At 46.6% G+C, this 26854-nt stretch overlaps 1 protein-coding gene across 11 annotated transcripts in view; it reads right to left on the bottom strand.

Annotated features, from left to right (window-relative positions):
* Window positions 1–26854, bottom strand: part of NTRK3 (neurotrophic receptor tyrosine kinase 3) — a 381275-nt gene that overhangs the window by 132702 nt on the left and 221719 nt on the right. For all 11 annotated transcript variants that reach the window (XM_016927081.4, XM_016927084.4, XM_063794023.1 and 8 more), the window contains one exon: window positions 26634–26822. In XM_016927081.4, coding sequence (XP_016782570.1) covers window positions 26634–26822 — 189 coding nt within the window. The remainder of the gene's footprint in view (window positions 1–26633; window positions 26823–26854) is intronic.

Below are 26854 nucleotides of genomic sequence, written 5' to 3' on the forward strand. Positions count from 1 at the left end.
TACCAATGCCACCAACTCACTAGGTCTCTTGGGGCAAGTGTCTTAACCACTCAGGGCTTTAGTTTCCTCATCTGTAAAGCAACAAGAGTAGATGCAAGTGCCAAACTCACTTGTACATGTGAGCCCCGAGAGAAGCTGGCAGGCCCCACACACAGACCAAGAACCAGGATCTCTGAGGTTCTTGGACACAGTGGTCCAAGAACCCTAGGCCCTAGGACACAGTGGTTTCTAAAAGCTCCCGGTTGATTCCAATGCAGATTCCTGAGGACACATATTTACTACCCATGGAACTAGATGACCTTTAAGTGCTTCACATTTTAAATTCTACTAAGTTCCCAGTTCTGAGTCCCAGTCTCCTGACACTCAAGGCTCTTGGTGGCAGTGCAGTTCTGATGAGGAGCAACCAGGGCTCGGCCCCCAGCGATTCTTCATATTAAACAGACGCTACAATTCTTTTGATCCACACTCCATTATTCATAAAGGCATATCAATTACTGAAATATTATCTTGACCACTAACAGGAAATGGAATATATAAGATCCACCTCCATGTTTAGCACCTCCCTTCACTCTCCCTGCTGGAAGATTCCCTTTCCATTAGCAGTAGCTCAGATGTCCCAGACTTCACAGACCAGCCCCCCTCGGGCCTAGAGAAGAAAAAAATTAGGACTGAAGAAGGATTTCTACTCTCAGATTAAAGAAGAACAGATTCCTGATTTTGTTTTCTTTCTGCCTCCAGGGGACCTCTATTTGAGAAGGAAGAGATCCCCAGTTGAGTGGGAAGAGACTTGTCATTGTCTGCATGTTTTTGAGGCTTATAGCTAAAGAGGCAATGGAGAAACCCCTACCTCAGTGACATATCAGGGACATTAATTTCATATTGCTTAAAAATATGAAGATAATTTTGATGATGATGATATTAGCTAACATTCAATGTATGAAGCTATTACTATATGCAGAACACTTTGCATTTATTTCCTTTATTCCTTATTTTTTTTTTAATGGAGAGAGAGAATCACAAACTAAAATGGCCACAAAAGCCAGGTGAGCAGTGTAGATGAGCAGAAAGAGTTGGGTGTAAGACAATAAGGAGAAAAGGAGACTCTGGCAAAAAGGGGAACACAAGCTCTGGAAAAAGGTCCACTGCTTCTACATTCTACCTAATGGTTGCCATGCAGAAATGCAAGCCAATTTTGACAGATCCTTCTATCTTTCAAGAGAAACTGGAAATGCAGAGATTTTTTTGTGTGAACCTTGTCAAGTTTTACTTGCTAGCAACCAATTCAAAAAGAATGATACGCTCTGCATAGGCCACAGAACACACCCCTATAGGGTGCACATGACCCTCCAGCTGCTGTTTTGCAACCTGTCTATCTTCCAGGAGCCCTACAAGATGCTGCCTTGCAGATATGATGTTAAATGACCTGTGAAAGGATTTGCAGCTTGTAAGCACTGGAGCTGGAGTTGAAACTCAAATCCAGACTTTTCTACTAGGACAGGTAGCCTCTACCCTTCTCTCCACTGCAGTGTTACAGGAGGCACCTCTGCTCCTGTTCTCAGAATTTCCTCAGATCCAGTGAGAAAAAAGCACACTACAGACTGCTTTTCCTTCCAAACAATATAGTGGATTCCTTTGTCCTCAGATCCACCAAACTTATCCACGCCAAAAGACATTATGGAGAAAGTAAAGTAGAATAAATCTTCTTCCAAATGATTAGATGTCGAGCTTGCCCCCAAATCTCTTTCAAATCTACAAAGCAAAAGCTCAGTGGCCATGTTGTCCATTTCTTCTGTTCTCTGGCCTGTTTTGGCATGACCAGCCCCCTCTAGATGCCAGCAATCTAGGGATCTCCCTCACCCCTGTAGTCCAGGCTTCCAGGCCTCAGCTCCTAACCCAACTTGAGGGTCCAGTCTCTGTCTACTCCTTCAGCCTCCAACACCACCTCTCTTGTGAAAACTCTTTCCACCTTTGCCCGTTCTAATAGCCCTGCCATCTGCTTTTCTTTTCTTTCTCTAAAACACGGCTCCAGCCCAGGGTCCTGGCTTGGAACTTCGGCTCTTCTCTACAATTTCTCATTCTGGGTGAATTCATTCTCAAGGCTCCAACCACCGCCTCTATAATGATTTAAGATATGAGTATCCTGGGGAAAGGAGAACAATTTATGTAAAATAAATTGGTAGTTCTTTCTCCAAGCTTTTTAGTAATTTTTCCTGAAGAAAAGGAAAAGGATGGGAAGAATGAAACTATGCTTTTTTTTTTGGGAAGTGATGAATAATATGGTGAAGATATTTATATATTACTAACAGATTTCATTCCTAAAAGCAATGTAATAAACCTATTGAATAAGGAGAATTTTATTTTTAAAATATGCATTATATTTTTGTCCACTTAAGAGCCAATAACAGAACTTGCTAAATGTATTTTTACCTCTAGCACTGCTGGAATTTACACACACACACACACACACAAAATCAAAATATTATCACACTAGAAGCAACCTGGGAAACAGCCGGGCTAATTGTACCACTCACAGACACATCTCAGTGTGCCTAACTCATTCACCTGCTGCCACATCATGCATTCACAGCAGTTACCTGGATCTGGCTTGCATTCTAATTCACTCCCTACATGAATGACTTCCCAAAATGCAAATTTTCAGTTCAGGGTTTTGCCATCACACCACGCTACCCATGAAGGGATAAAAAAAATCCATCCTTTTGGACATGTTTTTCTTTTTGTTCCTTCCTGGTCCATGGGTTGTTGAGGGATATTTTCTTATCCAGTATTATCTTCAAATGGCTTGGAATGAACAAGCATGCCACACAGGCCATCATGACTGGATCCCACCCACACACCTTCCACCCCACTCATCCAGAGCTCCTGAGTGTCCCCAGAAAACACCTCCACACCTTTGTATCTGTTGTTCCCTCCACCAGGTCAGCCTCTCGCTTCTTGCTGTCTAGAATTCCTATTCATCACCAACAGAAAGCTCAGTCTCCAGCTTGCTTTAAGAAATCAAAATAGACAGGATTTGAGAAAGTTTATCTGGGAATGAATGAGAATGTGACTCTATTAGTAAGTCTGTAAGGACTTACAAAATATGCACATTTCCATATTAAACAGGAAGAGGTTAGATGTCTCACCTCAACACACTATGGGGCATTTGCTACATTCCTATAATTTCGGAACATTTGGAAATCATAATTAAATTCTCGGTAATCTGATATTTTCTGGCAAAATCTTCTCCTTGACTTTGGCAATGAGGTGAAGTTTGGGGTTGGGTCATGGTGAGTTGGGTCTATCCCTGAAAAGAAGCCGCAGCTGAAGATATACACATCCTGGCAGTGTATGCACGAGCAGGCCACTGAATTACGTCAGCACAATAGGACACCAGCTTCTACATGAGGAGACACTTCCCACCGCACATTACTCTATGGGAAAGTTGATTTATCAGTAATGTCAGGGAAAGTCTGCACAGCCAGATACTGCCCCTCCCTTCGCCTGCCACTGGGGTGACCCAGTAGTGCAGAAGTGAATTTCTTCTGTAGTATAACTAAGGCAGACTATGGTAATAGTGCTGACAGCCAGAAGTGAGCCACTTCTTCCTAAACACAGGCAGCTGTTCCAAATCCCTTACATACATTACCTCATTTAACACACACGAAGACCCAGTGAGGCAGGTCCTCCCATTAGTCCCACCTTATGACAGACACACAGAGACATGGGGAGAGAGCACAGCAGCAAGTCTAGGCTCCAATGTTCAAGCCAACAGAGCTCACCCACCCTGTACCCTACGGCCTTGTGCAGCATGAAGGAGAGAGCATGCATTGTTCTTCACAGAATCCCACCTTCAGCTCTTTGGCTGCCATCCTGCCATTTCTACATCATCCACGAACCTATAAGACAATGAGATCCTCGACGAACTGTGATATTTCAGTGCAGCCATTTTGACAGGGTGCTAGGAGTTGGTGGTTTTGACATAAGGGAAACGTATTGACACAACCTAAAACACAAACCTTCTCACTTCCTTCCTTATTATTCACAAATAAAATGCAGAGCTGGCAACATTCCCCCAGCCATGGCTCATTCTTGCGCCTTGCTTACATCCTCCTTCTCACTCAGGACACTCTGACCCCGAGCTTTGGCAAACTTGCCCATTTGGAGAGGCCCAGAAATAGCACGGAAATCACAGGCAGGGTGAGAATGAGGCTGAGAACCTCTTGTTTATATCACTGTCACAAAAAAGTATTTCTATATGTTCATACCAAAACAACCACAGCAGAATGAGCCATTTGCTGGTTTATTTGTGCTCCTAACACCCAATACAGAACCTAGAACTTAATGGATGCTCAATAAATGTTTACTAAATAAATAAATGTTTTATAATGCACTATTAGTAACTATATTGAAGCACTTCTCAGCTTCTTCAGATATTTTTGATCGGGGGAAACAGGAAACTACATCAGTATCTTACACTGTGCTTCTCATACTTTGATGTGCATCGGAATCACCCAGAGGGCTTATTAAAACGCAGACTGCTGAATCCCATGCCCAGAGTTTCGGATTCAGTGGGTCTGAAGTGAATCCTGAGAATTTGCATTTCTAACAAGTTTCCAGTTAATGCTGATGCTGCTGGTCTGCACACCACACTTGGATAACCCCTGACTTCAAAGAACAACGGTCTTCTGAAATTCCACTACCAACAGCTGAAACTGTGCACTGGGCACTGGTAAGACTGTTTAAAATCATACCCGCATCTTCCTCTAGGTCAGAGCGTAACCAGATAACAGAACTGTGGAAAAAAAGAAACAGGGTTCCTTCACTAACCCAGAGCTCTGTGCACAGTGGACCATCGCCAGTGTTGGTGGAAGAAATGCCTGAGGATAAGAAGCCATACACTTGGTGATGCTCTATCAACCAATTTTCCACAGAAACAATGAAATGCAAGAAGAGTCCCAGTGTGCTGTTTGTCAACTGTAAATCATGTGAAGTTATTTAGAAGTTGAGGAATAGAAATGAATTCCCTTTATGATCTGACAGCATTAAGTAACATGAAAGGAGCCTGAGAATCAAACAGATGCCTAGCTTCAAGTTTCCTTCCTTTTCAATGCCAGTAGGAACTCAGACACCCTTCTAAGAGATCCTTCAAGTGCAGACAACATTTCAGATCATGTACAAAAAATCCTGTAGCAGGGCCTGACTTGGCCAGGCACTGTGGCTCATGCCTATAAATCTAGCACTTTGGGGGACTGAGGTAGGTGGATTGACTGAGCCCAGGTAGCAGGCGTGGTGGTGCGCCTGTAGTCTCAGCTAGTTGGGAGGCTGAGGTGGGAGGACAGATTGAGCCCAGGAGATTGAGGCTGCAGTGAGCCAATATCACACCACTGCACTCCACCCAACTTAGGCAATACAGTGAGACCCTGTCTCAATTTTTTTAAAAAAAGACTTAAGATAGTAACACTGTATCTCACTAGGAAGCCAGTGCAGCAAAGTGGCAGTGCCCCTTGAAAGTTTACTAAAATAACAAAATATCGCTCCAAAGGAAAACAGTGATATCTGAGGTTCTTAGAATTTGTAAAAGTGTTGGAACACGCTACTTGATAAGGATGCCTTCTGGGTTCAACTGCAGAATTCCCCAAAGACACCAAAACCAATTTCTGTGGCAATTACTGCACCTGAGTCAGACAGTTCACTTTTGTCAGACATTCCTTATTAAATGGCCCAAACAAAAAAAAATCAACTTTGGGGAAAATGAAAAGATTGCATTTCCACTTACAGTTTCAGGAGTGAGAAACATGAGACAACAGCCATTGGTCCTAGACCTGTTCCTTCTTCCAAATCCTTATGCAGTTTAATATCATTGAACTATGTGTTTGGCCCTCAGTTTCCTCATCTACTAAATGAAAAGATAAGTCTCACTGGATCTCTGAGATATTTTTCAGATTAAAAAAACTTCTATGTTCTACAAGGAAGTTAAGTGAAAGAGAATTAAAGAGCAGGAAAGGAAAAACTTAGCTTTCAGCCAACTCCTATTGCTGGAATAATTTTTGGTCCAAGATTTGAAGGCAAAAATATAAGCGAGGATCATATTGCAACTGCAACTAACTGGTGATAAAACCAAGACCAGCTAGGACTTGATCTTGGGCTGCCACTTTTCCACCTGCCAAAAAAACAGGCTCTCTCAGGTGCTCAAGGAATAAATGCTTCTTGGATCCTTCCCCGCCTACCTCTCCGGCAACACCGGAGCAGGTTCTTTGCAGGAACACGGTCTCTGATTCCTCTTCTCACCAGCTCCGAGATTTTCTTTTTTATTTTTCCAAAAGCAAAAGTCATTGGTCGATCTATGTTTAGAAATATGCACAACAAATCAAGAAATAAATTCATATGTGAAAGGATAGAAATGTTAGTCTCAAAATCTAGGCAAACTTCCATTTTTATAAGCCTATGAAGACAATATAAATAAATCAGAGGGAGTGGAGCCTGCTGGCAGCAACTGCTAGATCGCTCTCATTTTCTACATAACGTTCCCTGTGCTGAAAGGTATATTCAGTGAGTGTTTCATTTCTCTTCTTTCTGGAACAGGGGTCTCTCTATGTCTGCCTGGAACTGTCCCTAAATTCAGAGAGAATAACTTGCTACTTTGTTTTACCTTTTTTATTACAATGTTGATAGTTTCTTTACTCCTCTAGTCATCACCTACTTCTGAGAAACAGTGACAAGCGTGATAAACAAAGGCCTGGACTATGTAAGTGCAAATTCTATGAATAAATTCATAATTATTGTGTCAATAAGCTATGCTATTTAATACATCAACAAGACCTGCTCCCTCCACCCCGGGAGGGAGTCCTTCTCTGGTCACTCACCTCCAGCCCTGCCCCCACCAAACCCTGCCCCTGTCTGCCTCCTGCTACTGCTACGGTGGCCTGGAAGGCCCTTCCCGTCCATCTCTGCCAGTCCAAGTTTCCCCGCAGCGTCCTAGCTCAAACACTCTCCCCTCTGTGGAGCCTTTACCCAAGCCTCTGCTCCCCTAATTTAAACAAGCCACTGCTCTCTAAGCACACCGGGCCCTTTAGTTGCAGGGTCTCTGTGGCAGGCATCTCATTATGCTCATATCTCCAGAACTGTTTCCTGGCCTGTCTCCCCAGCTGGAGTGTGGACTCCCTCATGCGGGGATGATGCCACTCTGTTCATCTCTCAGCCTCACTGCATTGACTCTGCAGCATAGTAGTTGCTCCAAGATTAGGAGCTCTGTGCAAAAATCATCTTTGTACTCAGTTTTTCTCCTGCACTATGTTTATTCTGGAGTTGGCACTGTAATGAAGAACGAAGGAATGCATCTTGATTGACTGATCGCCAGCTCTACAGCGGCTCCAATGTGAATATAGCCTGGCCACGTATTATGTAGCCATTAAAAATAGTGGCATTGTGAAATAAAGGTCTATGATAGGCTACTAGATGACAAATTCAGATTATGAAACCGTATGCAGAATATGATCTCATTTGTGTGTGCTATACATGTCCATGTTGATGTGTACATGTCTGCGTATGTTATTAGCCTGTGCATATAAGGCAAAATGTCATGCACTCATCACTTGGGGTGGCATTAGGGATGATTCTTATTTTCTTCTTTTCACTTTTCTGGATTTTCCTCAAAATATTTTCAGTGATTGTATATTACTTTGAAACCAGAAACAAATGTTAGGTGTTCTGTCTGTTTTCTAAAGAGACATAGAGAGGCTAACCAGAGCTGTGACCACCATCAAAGGATGAACTACTGAACACATAATCCCAGAGATGCATGGGAAGCCAATGAGGAAGCCCTGAGGATATGTAAGGAGAAGCCATGGACAGTTTTGCTTAAACACCAGGAATTTAAATTTACATCATGAATTGTTCCTAAATGGCCCATCACCTTTTCTTATGAACTTTCTCCTGGACCGCAAGAGTTGCAGCTATTTGGATCACTTTGCTGAAAACAAGATGAAGGAATGGGCTAAGCTGTGTCACAACTAAGTAGAATGCTATGGCAGGCTCTTCTCCAGCTGGGCACAGCAGGGCACGCCCCCTCCCAGGGGCCTCTCATTCAATGCCTCTCACCATTTACATTCCAACACTCTAAGATGATGGATACTTTTAATACAAGAGACCTGTCATTTATTTATTAGCTGGGGACAGGCTTTGCAGCCGGGAAGGATGCATTATAAATCAACTCCTTTCTCAGCCATTAAAAATTAATACAGTTCATAATGTAGAACGTCAGTAATTTCTTTATTAGAGGAGAGTGTCATTTTTTTTCTTTTCTTCCAGGTTTTGTTTTTACTTCCTCCCTTCTTTGGGGATATTTTTTTTTCTTTCATAAAGACTGGCTGAGTATAAATTATCCCAGGGAAGGGGAATATACCCTTTCAGACAGAGGTTAAAATGGAAGAGACGAAGCTTAAAAAAAAAAAAAAAAAAAAGCCCCTGACCAAATTCCCCATGGAAATATGGTCTAACTGCATCTTTCAAATTTGCCTCATTAAGCCTCACTTACAACATCCCTTGTTTCTTTCTGATCTACCTTGCACCAAAAATGGGAGGCATTTTAGGTTTCTGATAGACCAGAGGGAAAGAAATAAAAGGTGAGTGATTTGGGGTGTGCTGGGAGGTCTCTGATTATTATTTTCTAATGATTGCTCCCTCACAGAGGGGCCTTCATTAGCTTTTCTATTGTCTCCAAGTTAACTTGGCATTCACCAAAAGAAGCATGGATGTTAGAAGCTCAGCCCAAGACCAGGAACCCTTCATACAGCTCCCCCTTTAGACCTAGGATCCAAGGATGCAGAAGGAAAAGATGGCACCAGAATATGCCAAAAGGCTGATTAGCTAAGCATCCATGAAGGCTTCCCCTTTGGTTCTTCCCCAGAGTGGCAGCTCCAGGAAAAGTGAAAGCTTGGAGTTAGAAAGAAGACAACTTCTGCTCTTAACTTCAGAGGAAATAAAAGGGAGAATCCAGAACCTATCGTGTCTCCATCTCACCTTAGCAATATTGAGGAGTTTGCAGTGGTTGGTTCAACCAAGCTGACCTTCTCAAGACCTGAACAAAGGAATATATGTGAAGGGAGGGGGGACCATCCCACCCCTAGCCACCCCACCCAGCACATTTTCCTGACTTTGGGGAATAGAGGGAGAGGGGTCACCCACAGATGAACATCACATCCCAGGCACAGGCTCCCTGTGTTGATGTCTCTGTCAAACCAGCCATGATTTAGTTAAAGCTCCTAAGTAACAAATCCCCACAAATCCCCAAGCACATATTTAAAATCTATTTTCAGAATTACACTGAGCATAATTCAACCAATCAATGAGCCATTAGGAGTTTAGTCCCAACACTTCTTCATTACCAGTGGCATGAGGGCTGCTCAACTCAGCAGAATCCAATGCGAAGAGTTGCTGTATCACCAGCAATTCTAGGTCTGGGGACAGAAGCTTATACATTGCCTGCTGAGAGGCCCAGCCACAATCTGGGTGACAAATTAAGCTACAGAACCACCAGCGACAGGATAAAAGGAGACTCAGCCAAAAATAGGTCAACTTGGATCCAAGGACTTCTGCTCTTCTCCTTCAAGGGTAGCTCTTGCATCACCACCAATGCCCATCTCTAGCTGGACCCTGCTTCTGGGAAGCCTGCCTCATGGGGATCTGGAGCTCCAAAGAGCCTCCTGGGGTGGACACACGGAGGGGGATGACTACATAGGAGCTAAAGTGCTAGAGAGGAATTGCCTTCTGCTGCCTCACTGGTGAGCACCATGAGTCACCCAAACTGGTATCTGTCTGAAAGTCTCCAAGATCTCCCAAAAGGTGGGGGTGTGGGTGAATTGGAAGTCAGCTGACGGTGGGAGGGGGCATCCCAGGTTAGTAGAAGTGGCATGCTCCTAAACTCTAGAGTTTGAATCCTGGCTCTACCTTTGACCAGTAAATGACCTTGGGCAACTCCCTTAACTTCCTTGCTTCCCTAGGAAATGCCTAATCTGTAAAGTGGAGAACACTACACTTACATTAAAGCTTGATTTAATGTAGAAAGAATGACTTCATGAAAAGAAGAGGGGGTGGTGGGCTCTGTCATATCACAGTTTTGTCATTTTCTAGCTGCAAGACTTTAGCAAACATTTTAACCATTCCCTGTGCCTCAGTTTCCTCACCTACAAAATGGGGAAAGTAATAGAAGCTACCTCATATGATTTTTGTGAGGATTAAACAATTTATTATTATATTTAAACTGATTTTGGTGCCTAAGATATAATAAGCACTACGCAGTGTATGATTTTATTATTATTTGAATGTACTTCAAGTTCAGAGCCTGGCCCTTGGTAAGTATTCAGTAAATGTTAATGTATTTCTTTATTTTTTTACTACTCCCCCTTTTCCCCTCTCTTCACCACCTACCTGCTCCCACCTACTCTCCAAAAGCTATGCTCCCAAAGGATCACATAGCAGCTCTGAGGAATTCACACAGCTTGCTCAACCAAGAGAGTTGGATGCAGCTAAAACCACAAGCAGAAATGTTTCACCACCCAGGCATACAAGTCTAGCTTTGAACATTAGCAGGACAGTTTACCAGACCAGAACAGTGATGATGACAACAAATTACTAGGTTGCCCTCCCTAGGAGGAGAGATACAAGGAGTAAAATGTACATGGTATCAATGTTCTCATCTTCATTCTACCCCCTGTACCCCAAGAGGCACCTGCTTACTCCTAGAGGAGCAGGATGACAGTATTTGCAAGGCTGAAAGCCTAGGTGAGCATTTGCTTTACTCCTGGAGGAGACCTGGGTGGCAGGTACTGTCATTTCTAACAGCCACTTCCTGTTTCTTGCTAACAGAGCCCTGTGATTCTGTGGAGACATATGCCCTCCAGGCAACCATATGCCTCAGGGAAAATGAGTTCCATTCCCAGCCCCAGGGGAGAATCTGGAGGAGCTTAAAGTGCTTGGGGGTAATTCCATTCCCCTTAAGAATGACTGGCTTGGGAATAAACATATGACATAATTCTGGCCAATGAAACAGGAAGGAAAGACTACTTAGGGGCTTTGGGAAAAGCTTTCTCAGTTTCAACCCACCCACAAGAAGAGACAACCCTGTGGGGCCCCTAGTCCATGTGTTTGGTTGTGATGCCTGGATCTGCTGCAACCATTTTGTAGCCATGAGAGAAGTTAACCTGGTGATATAGCAAAACACAGAAAGGCAGAGGCAGGAGAATCACAAAAAGTAGAGCTAGAGTCCTAATACACTTCACCAGGATCCTTCCCTAGCTGTTTAGCTGAGTTATGCGATGATCAACGTCTTAAGCCAAGTGAGTCAGGATTATCTTGTACTTTCAGTCAAAAGGATCTCAACTGATACAATCAGTGTCTAAAACATGAGAATATGAACAAGACTCAGACATATGTACATTTGTGTCTGAAGATCCTATGTGTAAGTTTGCTAAGAAAAAACAAAAGGGCTGTGCACTCATGTCTAAGGACAAGCAAAAACGAAGTCAAATAAGCAGACAGACATTGAAGCCCTAACTTCGGAGGGGACCGTGCAGGCACAAACATATGAGAACTCAGCGTAAAGCACATGGGCAGGCATACAGGGGAGAAGGGGAGTTTGTTTCAACAAAATTAAGTTTGATGACAAAGGGAAGGGTGAAACAAAGAATCAATCAAACAAAAACACAAACAAAAGAATCTCGCCATGAATCTCTCTGCCACCTTCTAGTTGAGCCCACAGCGTTTCGGTCTCATTAACCCAAAAGGAAATTGGCCTGAGCCCTCTGCTCATCTACATCCATCATTTCCTGACAACCAACATATTACAGTTCCGACTCCTAAGAGCATCTTCATAGCTGTGGAGCCGGGTGATAAAATGCAGCTTCTTAGAGTTGGGGGAAAGAAGTCGCTGGAGGGGATTCTTTTTTCAGAAATAAATCCAAGCTTGGAAAATATATTTTTTGGTACCATCAAGCTGGTTTCCCCCAACAGCATATTTATATCAGAAATTGTAATGATAGTTGTAAAAATATTGCTGTCAAGGCAAGGATGATCATATATTGTCACTTATACAAGTTTACAGAGTATTTTCAAATTCTCGTACCCCTTCATCTCAAAAGATACCTACTAAGGTGGTCACCTTTTCTTATCTCAAATTTAGAGAAGGCAGGTGTCTTGCCCACAGTCATGCAGTGGCTGAGTGGTAGGCTGGGACGTGGGTCTAAGGCCACCCACGCTCATGTCACTTTTGTTTCTAATGAAAAAGGATCCTCTGTAACCCCCTAGTTCAGTTCATTCTGTCATCCGCTAGACCCTGCCTACTCCATGCCAAGACCATTATATTCTCTTCTTTAAATAAGAAGATGTTTTGACCTTCCCAACAATTGTTTGGAAACAGTGACTTTCAGAAGGCTGCCTGCATCTTGGTTTGAGCATTTCTCCTTGGAGCAGCTCCCTAAGATTCCATTCCTAAGAGGCAGCAGATCTGCCTGGAAACGAGGAATGCAGTGAAAATTTGGCCATGACCAGCATCTCCGGATCTGGGGTTTAGGAAGTGTTAGAAGCACCTGCAAGAGCTTCTAGGAAGAGAACAACAGGCAAAGATCCCCTGATCCATTTAAGTGTAGGGCACTTAGTGCTCTGCCAGAAATCCTGAAGAATGTTACCACCCCAATTCGGGCTATTCCCACGGAATGCAGCTATGTCCTGTCCCTCCGAGGGGCTTGAGAGGAAATGTGACAGTGCCTGTGCCAAATGGGTTCAGGCCCATCTGGGCACTGTCACAGTGAGTGACCACACCTGCTGGGGAGGCAACAATGGAGCCCCCAAACCCCAGAACAGCCCTGAATGGGATCCATTGAAACATCTGTGTCTACAGAGATGCTAACAGGTATACCTCAAAATCAGGTTCAGTAGCTCAAGAAATTTGAGAAGTGCTGCAGACCAAAGGTCCTTCTTGGTAAGTCTCAGGGATCTCTAGCATTAAAGGCTCTCAGAATCCTACAGTACGAAAGTTACTTAATCCAGGTTTTCCCAAAATTATTTTACCATGAAACTTTTTTTTTTAAGCAATGCCTATTCGTATCCTTCAGAGAACAATTTGCAAAACAATGAATTAAAGGCAGCTGGAGAGAAGATGGAAGGGCAGTTGTACTCTTGGCTTCTTGGCTAAGATGTGGGTGGAGCTTTGGTCTTTAGTTATTGTCCATCAACAATATAGTGCAAGGGGAATGAGAACCGACAAATTCTTTGGGACATCTGTCATAAGGAATGACTCACGTGTTCATTCATAGCAAGATGGAGATGATGACTGCTTTCTCCTGGAAAAGGGCTTTTGGAAAGAGAACACTAATAGAGACCACCATCAACTACCGAGATTCCTGCTTGTAGGTGGGAGAAGGAGATCTTTTTCCCTTTCCCTGATTTTTAACTTCTGCCCTTAAAATAAGAATGTCTGACTCCTTGGAGACATGGGAAGTAACCCTAAGCCCTTCCCTCACCCTGCATTCCTGGCTTCTCCCTGTGAAAAGCAAGTGACTTATTTGATGGGTGACGAGGGCGGAGTCCATCATCCACCATCACATTTCTCTTCTGGGCAAAGTTCACGAAGGAAAGGGAGTCACTCCCTGTGCATATGAGCTTCCTGGGGTGTTCTTAAGCTCTCTGGCTTCCAAAAGGTAAGGTAAACCATGACCCTCCATGCAACTGAATGAATAATATCTGCTCAGCAAACCCAAGTTCTATCTGTACATGCAAGTTCAAGACAGGAGAAGCACCAAAAAACCCATTTTGGCTTTACACCCAAGCTGCCTTCTTGGGCGCAACAATAATGCTCATCTTTTGATTCCTATCTGACCCCTATGTATATGTTTTAGCTGGTTCAGAATTATGACCCTTTAAAACTCCAATACAGACTGGATGCCTGAATCCAGTTGACAAAGAAAAAACATAAATTACTTATCTCTGGGAAATCTTGAGCTAGAAAGGATCTCTGGAGAAAAGTTAATCCTCTTACTCCTTGAAAACAAGACTGAAGCCAAAACATGCCAGGAAGACAAGTAGTCCTTCTGTTTCTAGGCCGCTGAGCAAAACAGAAAGGACCCACTCCATGTTCTGCTCACCTTCAGCTTTTGGGTGCAGCTTCCCCTGGGCTCCCATCCCACCATGAAATGACATTACTCCAAGCTGGCTGGGGGTCTCATCATTCTTCCCCTCCTCGACCATGAAGTGAATGCTTATCCCTCAAGTACTTTTTTAAAGCCAATTACCTTGTATTTACAGTGAGCATAATTAGACCTAATTACTTAATTAGCATGACTGCATGCAGCTACTAACTTTGAGTATGTGATTATGGCAGTGAGGCACAGAGCAGATGAGGTCATGATAACCACAAGGATGGCAGGTGGTCTCGGCCCAGGGAGATGAATGCTAATCTGTCACTTTGAACTAGTTGGTTTTAGCTCCAAAGTGCATGCTAGGAAAGTCTAGTGTTTTCAATTAATTTCAGGGAAATGGCTTCATATGATTTTTTTCTTCCTGGAATGGGGGAAAAATGTCAAAGTGCTATGCTTGGATTGTACCAACATTTAGGGAACTCAGACATCAGCACCCAGCAGAGATTAATATCTTGAGGCTGAGACTCTGTGGACGAGCTTGTATGTATACTAAAGTTCAAGCCCATGGGCCCAGGACTTATTTGCCTGGCTCCCAAGATATCTCATTCTGGCAACGTCCAGCTCTTTCTAGAAAGAAAGAATACTAGTAATGTGTTCAGACTCATCCCTCCCTCCAGAGACCTTGGGCTTACCAAACCTAGCATCACAGAATTCCTGGGGGTCTCCTAGTTATTCTAATTGAATCTGAAGATAAGATTGAAGAAAAATCAGAGGGAGACAATACTAATTTATGTCCATTTAAAATGTTTTATGAAACACTGCCTACCAAGCAGGGCCTGAAGATACTGAACTGGTGAAAAAGGTTAAAGCTAAATGTTTCCATTATTAACCAAGAGTCACCAAGATTCATCTTATGGTTCCCCTAGAGTGGACTGTCAAGATCCAACCAGGAGAATAAAAGAGGGGACCCATCAGAATCCCCCACCCACCTTGGTCCTATTTCTCTCCCAAGTCACATCTAGCAGAGCCTGCCTCCTAAAACAACCACAGGAAGCAAACAGCAGCCCCTGGTATGCCAACCTACCCTCTTCAGCTGCACACCCCATGCTCCCAGCCCAGCCCTGTAACAAGATCTCCTTCTTTGCATCAAGCAAGTCCATCCCGGACTTCTTCTACAGAAAGAACTAGAAAGACTTTTTCTGCAGGAGTAGCAGCTGCTGCTGTTGCCCCTGTTACTGGTTCCAGGAAGGGCCCCAGCCTCCTAGACAAAGGAGCCCATTTTCCATATTTCATCTGCAAGTCCATTATGCTGAGTTAAGTGGCTGGGAATAAACACCCATCATTACCCTACGCTAAGCGATGTTTGTTAGTATAGAAGGTGACAGAAATCTATATCATGCTGATGCACTATTAATACTGCATTACGCACACAGGCTCTGTGCTCCCCACCACAGCTGGAAACTGGCCTGGGCAATTCCTCTTCCAGAAAAAGCAAGCTTCATGGTTAATTGACCCAGAAGAAAAGGAGGAGATAAGCCGCTTGCACATTCTGATGAAGGAACCACTGGTCCCAGCTAAAGAGACAGTGCACAGATCTAGCAGTTCCAGCTTTGGTTATCTGTGCAGATGTTCTTGCCTTGTGGGCTGATATGTTAGAGGGGAATGCATCAAGCAGTTTTCCTAGGGAAAGAGACTGAGGCCAGGAACTCCACACTACTGCTCTGTAGCTAAAGAGGGGTAAGAAAGGGTAGGTTCTCTGCTCTATCCCCAGGGCCTAGCAGAGACTGCCTGGTACTTAAGAAGGGATCAGTGGATGTTTGTTGACTGACTGAAGGAGTAAAAGAGAAAAGGAAGTTGAAGAGAACCAACAGAGATGGAGTTTTGGCAATGTCATGAGAGTGAGGGGCCAAGACGACCCCAAGACAGAGCTACCAGGTCAGCCAGGGAGGATGTAGGACAGATCTAGGAAAGAAATGGGAAGGGGTGACCAGCCAGGAGCAGCTGAATGCACATCTATAGTTTAAAATCTAGAAACTCATGTGGAAAAATGGATTCAGCATGGAAACCAGCTTGAAAGTGACATGTAGCTCCCTCCCCCTCCCCCTCCCCCTCTCCCCACAGTCTCCCTCTCCCTCTCTTTCCACGGTCTCCCTCTGATGCCGAGCCGAAGCTGGACGGTACTGCTGCCATCTCGGCTCACTGCAACCTCCCTGCCTGATTCTCCTGCCTCAGCTTGCCGAGTGCCTGCGATTGCAGGCGCGCGCCGCCACGCCTGACTGGTTTTCGTATTTTTTTGGTGGAGAGGGGGATTCGCTGTGTTGGCCGGGCTGGTCTCCAGCTCCTAACCGCGAGTGATCCGCCAGCCTCGGCCTCCCGAGGTGCCGGGATTGCAGACGGAGTCTCGTTCACTCAGTGCTCAACGGTGCCCAGGCTGGAATGCAGTGGCGTGATCTCGGCTCGCTACAACCACCTCCCAGCCGCCTGCCTTGGCCTCCCAAAGAGCCGAGATTGCAGCCTCTGCCCGGCCGCCACCCCGTCTGGGAAGTGAGGAGCGTCTCCGCCTGCTCGCCCATCGTCTGGGATGTGAGGAGCCCCTCTGCCTGGCTGCCCAGTCTGGAAAGTGAGGAGCGTCTCTGCCCGGCCGCCATCCCATCTAGGAAGTGAGGAGCGCCTCTTCCCGGCCGCCCATCGTCTGAGATGTGGGGAGCACCTCTGCCCTGCCGCCCTGTCTGGGATGTGAGGAGCGTCTCTGCCCGGCCGCCCCGTCTGAGAAGTGAGGAGACCCTCTACCTGGCAACCGCCCCGTCTGAGAAGTGAGGAGCCCCTCCGCCCGGCAGCCGCCCCGTCTGAGAAGTGAGGAGCCCCTCCGCCCGGCAGCCGCCCCGTCTGAGAAGTGAGGAGCCCCTCCGCCCAGCAGCCACCTCGTCTGGGAAGTGAGGAGCCCCTCCACCTGGCAGCCACCCAGTCTGGGAAGTGAGGAGCTCCGCCCGGCAGCCACCTCGTCCGGGAGGGAGGTGGGGGGGTCAGCCCCCCGCCCGGCCAGCCGCCCCATCCGGGAGGGAGGTGGGGGGATCAGCCCCCCGCCCGGCCAGCCACCCCGTCCGGCAGGTGAGGGGCGCCTCTGCCCGTCCGCCCCTACTGGGAAGTGAGGAGCCCCTCTGCCCGGCCAGCCACTCCGTCCGGGAGGGAGGTGGGGGATCAGCCCCCCGCCCGGCCAGCCGCCCCGTCCGGGAGGGAGGTGGGGGGGTCAGCCCCCCGCCTGGCCAGCCGCCCCGTCCGGGAGGTGAGGGGCGCCTCTGCCCAGCCGCCCCTACTGGGAAGTGAGGAGCCCCTCTGCCCGGCCAGCCGCCCCGTCCGGGAGGGAGGTGGGGGGGTCAGCCCCCCGCCCAGCCAGCCGCCCCGTCCGGGAGGGAGGGAGGTGGGGGGGTCAGCCCCCCGCCTGGCCAGCCGCCCCGTCCGGGAGGTGAGGGGCGCCTCTGCCCGGCCGCCCCTACTGGGAAGTGAGGAGCCACTCTGCCCGGCCAGCCGCCCCGTCTGGGAGGGAGGTGGGGGGGTCAGCCCCCCGCCCGGCCAGCCGCCCCGTCCGGGAGGGAGGGAGGTGGGGGGGTCAGCCCCCCGCCCGGCCAGCCACCCCGTCCGGGAGGTGAGGGGCGCCTCTGCCCGGCCGCCCCTACTGGGAAGTGAGGAGCCCCTCTGCCCGGCCAGCCGCCCCGTCCAGGAGGGAGGTGGGGGGGTCAGCCCCCCGTCCGGCCAGCCGCCCCGTCCGGGAGGTGAGGGGCGCCTCTGCCCGGCCGTGCCTACTGGGAAGTGAGGAGCCCCTCTGCCCGGCCACCACCCCGTCTGGGAGGTGTACCCAACGGCTCATTGAGAACGGGCCATGATGACAATGGCGGTTTTGTAGAATAGAAAGGGGGGAAAGGTGGGGAAAAGATTGAGAAATCGGATGGTTGCCGTGTCTGTGTAGAAAGAGGTAGACATGGGAGACTTTTCATTTTGTTCTATACTAAGAAAAATTCTTCTGCCTTGGGATCCTGTTGATGGGTGACCTTACCCCCAACCCTGTGCTCTCTGAAACATGTACTGTATCCACTCAGGGTTGAATGGATTAAGGGCGGTGCAAGATGTGCTTTGTTAAACAGATGCTTGAAGGCAGCATGCTCCTTAAGAGTCATCACCACTCCCTAATCTCAAGTACCCAGGGACACAAACACTGCGGAAGGCCGCAGGGTCCTCTGCCTAGGAAAACCAGAGACCTTTGTTCACTTGTTTATCTGCTGACCTTCCCTCCACTATTGTCCTGTGACCCTGCCAAATCCCCCTCTGCGAGAAACACCCAAGAATGATCAATAAATAAAAAAATAATAAAAAAAAAAAAAAAAAGAAAGTGACATGTAGGGAAAGAGAAAGTGTTAACAAGACTTCTGGGAAAGTGAAAAGAATTAGGATGCCTGGAAAGGTGGGGTTCAGGGCTGACATCATGGAGAATCACCCTGACAAGCTGCCTTTGAAATGCTGTGAAGGCATGGACACATTGGTTGGTACCAAGAGGTGCCAGTCTTTTAGTAAACATGGCAATTGGTCTTTGACCGATGACAGCTTAGAAGTGAAGTATGCTCACTATTAGTCAATGTGAATATCCAATAAGAATTACACAGTCATCAGTTACCGGTATACTTTAGAGCAGAAGAGAGAAAGGTTGGTACAATCACACATGTGTGTGGCCACACACACACACACAAACACATACACTTCACCAGGCACACCAAGAAGGACAGTGTGCATCCACAAGTGCCAGGAGACCCTTGGGCAGGAGCTGATTGGTGAAAGCCAGTCTAATGTGAAATGCAATGAACCTCACTTGGTATAATCATTCAGTTTTGCTATTTCTTATGAAGCTAAACATATTCTTACCACATGACCAGGCAATCACGTGTCTAGGTATTTATACAAATGAGTTAAAAACTTATTTCCACACAAAACCTGCACATGAATATTTATGCAGCTTTATTTATAATTGCCCAAAAGAGGAAGCAATGAAGTTGTCTGTTACAGGTTATGTCCCCCTCAAAAAAGCTAGGTCAAAGCCCTAACTCCCAGTGCCTTACAATGTAAACTTTATTTAGAAATGGAGTCACCATGGATGTGATTAGTTAAGTGAGGATAAGGATGGGCCCCTAAAACTATATGTCTGGTGTTCTTACAAAAAGGCAGTCTTATGAAGACAGAGGGTTGGAGTGATGCAGCTGCAAGCCAAGGGATGCCAAAGATTCCCAGCAACACCACCAGAAACTAGGAAGAGGAAAGGAAGGATTGATTCCCTTATAGGTTTCAGAGGGAGGATGGCCCTGTCAACACCTTGATTTCAGACTTTGGGCCTCCAGAGCTGTAAGATAAAAAATTTCTGTTGTTTGGGGCCACCCAACTTGTGGTACTGTATTCCGGCATCCCTAAGAAACTAACACAATGCTTTTCACTAAGTGAGGAAATAAAAACTGTAATACAGCCATACAATGAAGTATTGCTCAGTGATAAAAATAAATGAGAATCGCTTGATCCCGAGAGGTGGAGGCTGCAGTGAGCTGGGATTGAGCCATCGCACTCCAGCCTGGGGACAGGAAAGACTTTGTCTCAAAATAAAATAAAATAAATGAGCTATCAGGCCGGGCACGGTGGCTCACGCCTGTAATCCCAGCACTTTGGAAAGCTGGGACGGGCAGATCACTAGGTCCAGAGATCGAGACCATCCTTGCTAACACGGTGAAACCCCTTCTCTACTAAAAATACAAAAAATTAGCCAGGCGTGGTGGCGGGTGCCTGTAGTCCCAGCTACTCAGGAGGCTGAGGCAGGAGAACAGTGTGAACCCAGGAGGTGGAGCCTGCAGTGAGCCAAGAATGCACCACTGCACTCCAGCCTGGGCGACAGAGTGAAACTCCGTTTCAAAATAAATAAATAAGTAAATAAAATAAAAAATAAAAAAATAAATGAGCAATCAAGCCAGGAAAAGACATGGAGGACCTTAAACATATATTGCTAAGTGAAAGAAGCCAATCTGAAAAGGCTACACACTATGATTCCAACAATATGACATGTGGAAAAGACAATACTATAGAGACAGTAGAAAGATCAGTGGTCGCCAGGGATTGAAGGGTGTGAGGGGATCAACAGATGGATGACAGCGGACATTTTGGACAGTGAAATTATTCTGTCTAACATTGTCATGGTGGATACATGACACTATGCTTTTGTCAAAACCCACAGAACTTGTCCAACGCAAGCAGTGAACCCTTCTTAAATTGTGGCTTTAGTTAATAAAAATGTATCAATAGTGGTTCACCAATTGCAACTAATATACCATAATTATGCAAAATGTTAATAATAGAGAAAACTGTAGTGACAGGTGGGGACTTAAAGGGAATATGTGGGTGCTCTCTGTACTTTCTGAAATTGTTGTGTAAATCTAAACCTATTCTAAAACTGTTCTTTAAAATAAATAAAAATTAACCCCAGGGCCAGGTATCACCTTATCTGAAGGCAGTCATGGCCCCTCAAGAACTTGATTCTATGGAGAATTCAGAGAGGGGTAATAAGTGCCAACAGCCAGACTGAGGCTGGCCCAGCCTCATGACTTCAGAGGCCTTCAGCCAACCCTGAACACCCTATACAGGGCTGTCCTTATCCTAGAAACAGAAGAATGAGCCTCTACAAAACAAAAGAACTGTCCTTAATAGGTTGCTTCCCTTACCTCCAGCCATGCTGAGTATATGTCAATCACTAGAAGTCTAGGCAACGAGATTTGATAGGGGAGGGATGGATGCTGGAGTTAGCGGGTCTGAGTTTAAATCTCAGGCTCTCTCTTGTATGATCTGGAACAAGTAACTTAAGCTCTCTGAGTCTCAGTTTCTTTAGCTATAAAATGGGAGTAGTAGCTCCCCCTCAGAGAGCTAGTTAAAGATCGCATAAGAAAAAAAACATAAAACACCAGCCCAGTGCTTGCTCTAAAGAGGCTATTGATACAAATCAATAATATTTTCCTTTTCCTCTCTGTGAGTTTCTTTTTCTTTTGAGACAGAGTCTCGCTCTGTCGCCCAGGCTGCAGTGCAGTGGCGCAACCTCGGCTCACTGCAAGCTCCGCCTCTCGGGTTCATGACATTCTCCTGCCTCAGCCTCCCGAGTAGCTGGGACTACAGGCACCTGCCACCATGCCTGGCTAATTTTTTGTATTTTTAGTAGAGATGGGGTTTCACCGTGTTAGCCAGGATGGTCTCGATCTCTGGACCTCGTGATCCACCCACCTCGGCCTCCCAAAGTGCTGGGATTACAGGCGTGAGCCACCGTGCCTGGCCCCTCTCTGAGTTTCTAGAGAGCCTGGGCGTGGAGTCATCTGACACATCTTAGTTAGCACCTTCTTTGACCCTAGTTCCATGCTGTGGTTTCTGTAGAAAATAAAGAATTATGACACTAGGAATAAACTCAAAGTCGGGTTTGGGAAACAGGACATGTATATTTGAGAAACGACAGGCTGACCTATGATTTGGCTCAAAGTCATTCAAGACTGGGGCATGGCACTGACTAAGCTATGGGTTAGAAGGAAGGAAGGAAAGGTCCCATTGCGATAGCATGGGGCTAGGAAGAATTCACAAGAAGCAAGAAATGAAAGAGGTGTTAAAAGACGAACAGGGTGTGGAAGGAAAGGAGAGGGAGTGAGGGTGAGGAGGGAAAATGGGCATTTCAAGGTAGTGGCTGGAGGTGTGGGATTGATGATCTGGAAAGAAGGAATAAAGGCTGGTGAGTCATCAGCAGAAAGCTGAAGAAGAGAGAAAGACAGGAAGGGAGGGAGGGAGGGCACAAGGTGCTCTCAGTGGTCCTGCAGCAGGGGGCGCCATCCCATGTTTTGGGGTTCAGCTATGGTTGGACGTGAGCCCATGAGGGTGGAGACCATGTGTCTCTTGTTCCCCAGTGTTTCCGGTGCCTAAACGAAAGGCTGACACAAACCCTCAATAAACATGGATTAAATAGATGAAAGGGGAAAAATCAGCACAGTGGAAAGTGACTCGGATGCTAAGGAGGAAAGGAAGCTCAAAGGAACATGGTCAGGTTTCGCAAAGTGATCGTGGATGGAGAGTGGAGGGGCTCCTGGGGAAAAAGAAACAGATGGACCTTCAGGACAGAGACCTACAAGAGGTGTGGCGATGGGCAGAGAAGCAGACAGACACTACCTCAAGGGGGAGAAGAGAGGAAAGGGCGGGCCAACCAGGATGGAGACAGGCCATCTTTGCAGACCCAGACTGGGAAGGCTGGGAGGGGATGACTCTGGGAAGATGGAGACGCTGCTTTCTCTGAGACAGGGACAACATGGGAGCAAAGGCTGACAAAGACACCCAAGGACAGAAGGATGGGGCAGAGGCAGTTGCCTCTCCCCAGGTGGTCTCTGTTTTCTCAACCAAGAGTATGGGTGTAGGGAGAAAAGGATGAACAGAAAACCCTGTTCATCCTTAAGATGAACCAAGAAGCCTTTCAACTGGCTTATGGGAAAGGGCCAATGTGTGACTCCTGAGAAAGCAGCAAGCAGTCCAGCCCTCATCCATGAACAGTCCAGAGCTGCCACATGGGTGACAAAGGTAACTGAGGGTCCAATGTTGCTACAAATAACTTTTAGCTTCTCCCAAGTGACCCATCTGGACTGGTCCCTTGACTTCTCATTCTATCGGACCTGGCCCAAAGTCTAGGGTCCTCAGCTGTGTGACCAGGAGGGCTGTATCCATTTCCTGATGCTCTCAAGAACCAGAGGGCTATACAAAAATAATGAGGGGGGCTTTACTAGGCTTTGGGTTCTGTATATATTGCAAACTAGGAGCATCTTTATTCAGCTCTTTCGGAATCCCTGGAAAGGCTAAATAAATGCAGAATAAAGACAATGTCAAATGCAGAGCCCTTGTTGGGAACATAGGTGTGGGGATGCAAGCATCTGATAAGGGATTGTACCAGGTGATCTCTAAATATCCTTGCAGCCTGACATGCTAGGAAAAATGCTATGGACCAGATTGAAAGCAGATAGAAAGTGAGAAGCAAGGAGAGGACCAGCATCCTAATCATTTCCATCAGAAAGATCCCACTATTCATAATAAATACATAACTACAGAAAGAAAAGCACATTTGTGCTTAATCCATCACTGGGGGGATGGGGAAATAAGGCGTGAAGTCAGGTAGCATTATGTTCATGCAATTCCACCCCACATTACACATTTTTAAATGGGACAAAGAAGGGAATGAGGAGACCCCCTGGGGGATTCACAATGTGAGCATTTTTATTCTCTTAACCTTCCTGGTTCTTGGCATCCCCCCAAAGGAGTGACCCTGGCCTTATCTGCCGCACCATAAATACTCTCCACTTATTTATATGCCAAGATGCATGTGGCTTTAATTATTTATGATAGTGTCTCATCGCACACAGGGATGTGTCTTGGAGTCTGTTCCCTCAACTGAAGAAGTCTTCGTTAATCAGAGACCTGCTGCTGGCTCAGCCAGTAAATCTCTGCTGAGGACTGGCCTGGGTCCCCTTTCACTCTGTCTGTGTGAGTCACCAAAGGATTAGCAGAGGGAGGATTAGACAAACGCAGCTACAATGTTCCTGCTCATTGTCTGTCATGCCACTCATGTTTTCTGAAAACAATTAGGAGCCATTTGCTGTCTATTGATGGAACAGAATGTCCCACTTCTCTAAAAGGGCTACTTTCCCCAGCATCAGGGGGTTCTGATGATCTGGAGTCATCTCATGATTTTCCTCTCATAAGGCATTGTTTGTTTTCCCTTGCTCCTTCAAGTCTCATCAATAAACCTGCTGCCTTCCCATTTTCACCAACCTTTTCTTGTTTACACTGAAGAACTGTCTGGATCCTGAGAATAGCCACTTTGAATCACAAATCTAGAGGGCTCTAGAAGGAAGACTTCCTCCACATGGTTTGCCTAGTGGGATGAGTCCTTGGCTATGCTTTGTTTTGACACCAAAGGATGCTCCAGGCCCCACAGCTCTCTCCATGGCTCCCAGGCTTCCATGGGGACACTTATTCTGATGGCCCAGAGGAAACTTGCCTCCAACACACCAGAGAGTCATCCCATCTGGCAACTGTGTGGATAACCTGGTATCAGGAGATTCTGTGAGCAGATATGATCACGAGATCATATTCTGCACCAGGAATCCAGAGCTTCCACTAAAGAGGACAGAGGGATCCTCATTATTCACAGATTCTGTATTTGGGAATTCACTTACTTTCTAAAATTTATGTGCAATGCCAAAACCAAGACTCAAGGCAATTTCCTGGTCATTTAGGGCCATGTGTAGAGTGACAAAATGTGACCCTAGGGGCACGTTTCCAGCTGAGACTCAACAAGGAGATATCTGCCTTCTTCCTTTTTTAAAAAAAATCATTTATTTTAATTGGAAAAAAAAAAAACCTGTCATCTGTCATATTTGTCATGTACATTGTTTTAAAATTCTTGTTTCAGCTCTCATACTATAAGCAACTACCTTTTTTGTGGTCTATTCCAGACCACATTTTTTTACACTTTTGTGCTTGTTGCTAGTGACTATGCAGTTTGGTAGGGCCCCCAAGCATCATTCTGAAGTATTGGCTAGTGTTCCTTAGCTTAGGACAGCTGTGATGTGCCTCACAGAAAAAACACATGTGTTAGATAAGCTTTGCTCAGGAAGAGTGACGGTGGCCATGGCCATGAGTTCAATGTTAATGAATCAACAACATGTATTAAATAAGGTGTCTTTAAACAGAAACATATGACAAGGTTATGTATTGACTGGTTGATAAAATGTGACCTGAGGCTCACAGGAACCTAACCTCGTGTCTTCCCTAGGAGCAATGGTTCAGTGTTCACTAATTCAGTGTTCACGGCGACTTCACAGAACACAACTGCTACAGATAATGAGAACCAACTGTATATTGAACATAGCAATGTCTAGGTCTCTGCTCAAATATCAACAGCACCCTAGGAAACTCAGTATCAACCCTAGACTGAGCTTGGACCCAGCTATCACCATAGAAAGTCCTTCCTCCCAGTCCTACCCAGGCCAGTCCTGGGGTGAGCCTGATCTGAGACAGGAAATTTAGCCAGAAGTGAACTAATCTTTGTTCTGTGCTTCCCATGGTTTATCTGAAAAACAGGTATCTCTCTTCCTTGCCCAGCCCTGGTTCAGAACCCAGGTGTCCTTTTTCTGATACTGACAGGGAGCATCTGATACACACTGAGACAGATTCTGGAGAACACCCAAGGTTAGGAGGCAAACGATGACCTTATGCTGACTCAAGCCCACTCCCTCCCACTGTGGCAATGCTCTCCTAAAACTCAGAGCCAGGGAAATGAAGCAAAGGCTGATGGGGGTAGCCCAGTGCCCACTCTGCTGTAGGATGAACCAGCAGGAGCAGCAAGAGTTCTGTGAGCTACAAAGACTGTGCTCCAAGTACAGAGAGCTCCGCTCAGGGGCTGAGCAAGACCAAAAAGCGCCTCTTCCTAGGCCCACCCTGCAACCCACTGAGACATGAAAAGAACCCAATGTCAGGAAGCCTGGGGCAGCCACCCAGAGCCTCGGTATTCCTGTCTGTAAGGTGGGGCCTCAACCTAGCCGATCACTTCTGTCCTTCCAGCTCTCAGGCAGGCATGGGTGTCCCTGTTCTCCAGGAGCTGCTGTGCTCTCTCTTGATGCAGTGGATCATTTCCTGGGGACAGGAAGAGTAGGAGGAGCCGGGGTGTGTTTGGGTGTTGCTGGGCCCAGATTGAACCTGGGCACACAGCAGGAGGAACCCTGCTGGATGGACAGCCAAGTCATTGAGGCTCCAGGAGCTGAGAGAGGGCCTAGAAGGGCTCAGCAGAAGGACAAGGAGAGGGGTTGGAACCAACAGGAGTGGGGAGATGAGAGGGAAACAGGTGCCCTGAGCCCTCTGGTCTGAGTGAGACATCTGCAGTGGGGAGGTGAGAGTTCCTAGCGCTTGGGCCGTGATCTGATTCTCAGAAAGTGCACACTTCAGGGCACTGGAGGGGCAGCTAGAGAGATGTTTCCATTCAAAGGTACTCACCGCCCTTTATTCCCTTCCCCCTCATGGAGGCTTGGGTGGAGGTTCTGGTGAGCTCAGGGGCTGCTGTCTAAACAGAGTCAGGTTATGTTTCCTAGTTACATAGGCCAGGTCTAGAGAGAAGAACAGCCTCTCTGTGTCTCCTGCCTTATTGGGAGCACCCAGGGTCCTGCTGAGCCCAGGTGAAGAAAAAAGGGAAGCAGATTCAGACCCACAGGACCCCCTTCCCAGAGGACTCTGGTCCCGGGGACTCCTGGCTCAGGCTATTCTTCAAGTTTTGAGACAAACAGGGAGGGTCTCTTAGAAAGTGGGAGGTTGGCAGGTAGCAGGTCACCCTAGAAGGTTCCAGAACCCCAGGTACATGGTCTATCACCAACCACCCTCCCCTCCCCAGGAGGGAGAGCATTCCATCCCAGTACTTACACGTGTCCGGCTTGTGGCAGTTGTGTCCCTGACGGAAGTACTGGGGGTTCTCAATGACAGGGATGCGGGTCATGCCGATGACCACAGTGTCGGGCCCGGCATCCAGCGACGAGGGCGTGGTGATGCCGTGGTTGATGTGGTGCAGTGGGCTGGCTGAGTCCTCCTCACCACTGATGACAGCCACGGGACCTGCACACACCAACAGAGATGCAGGACCTGGT

This window comes from Pan troglodytes, chromosome 16 (assembly GCF_028858775.2).
Source record: "Pan troglodytes isolate AG18354 chromosome 16, NHGRI_mPanTro3-v2.0_pri, whole genome shotgun sequence".
Classification (NCBI taxonomy): Eukaryota; Metazoa; Chordata; class Mammalia; order Primates; family Hominidae; genus Pan; species Pan troglodytes.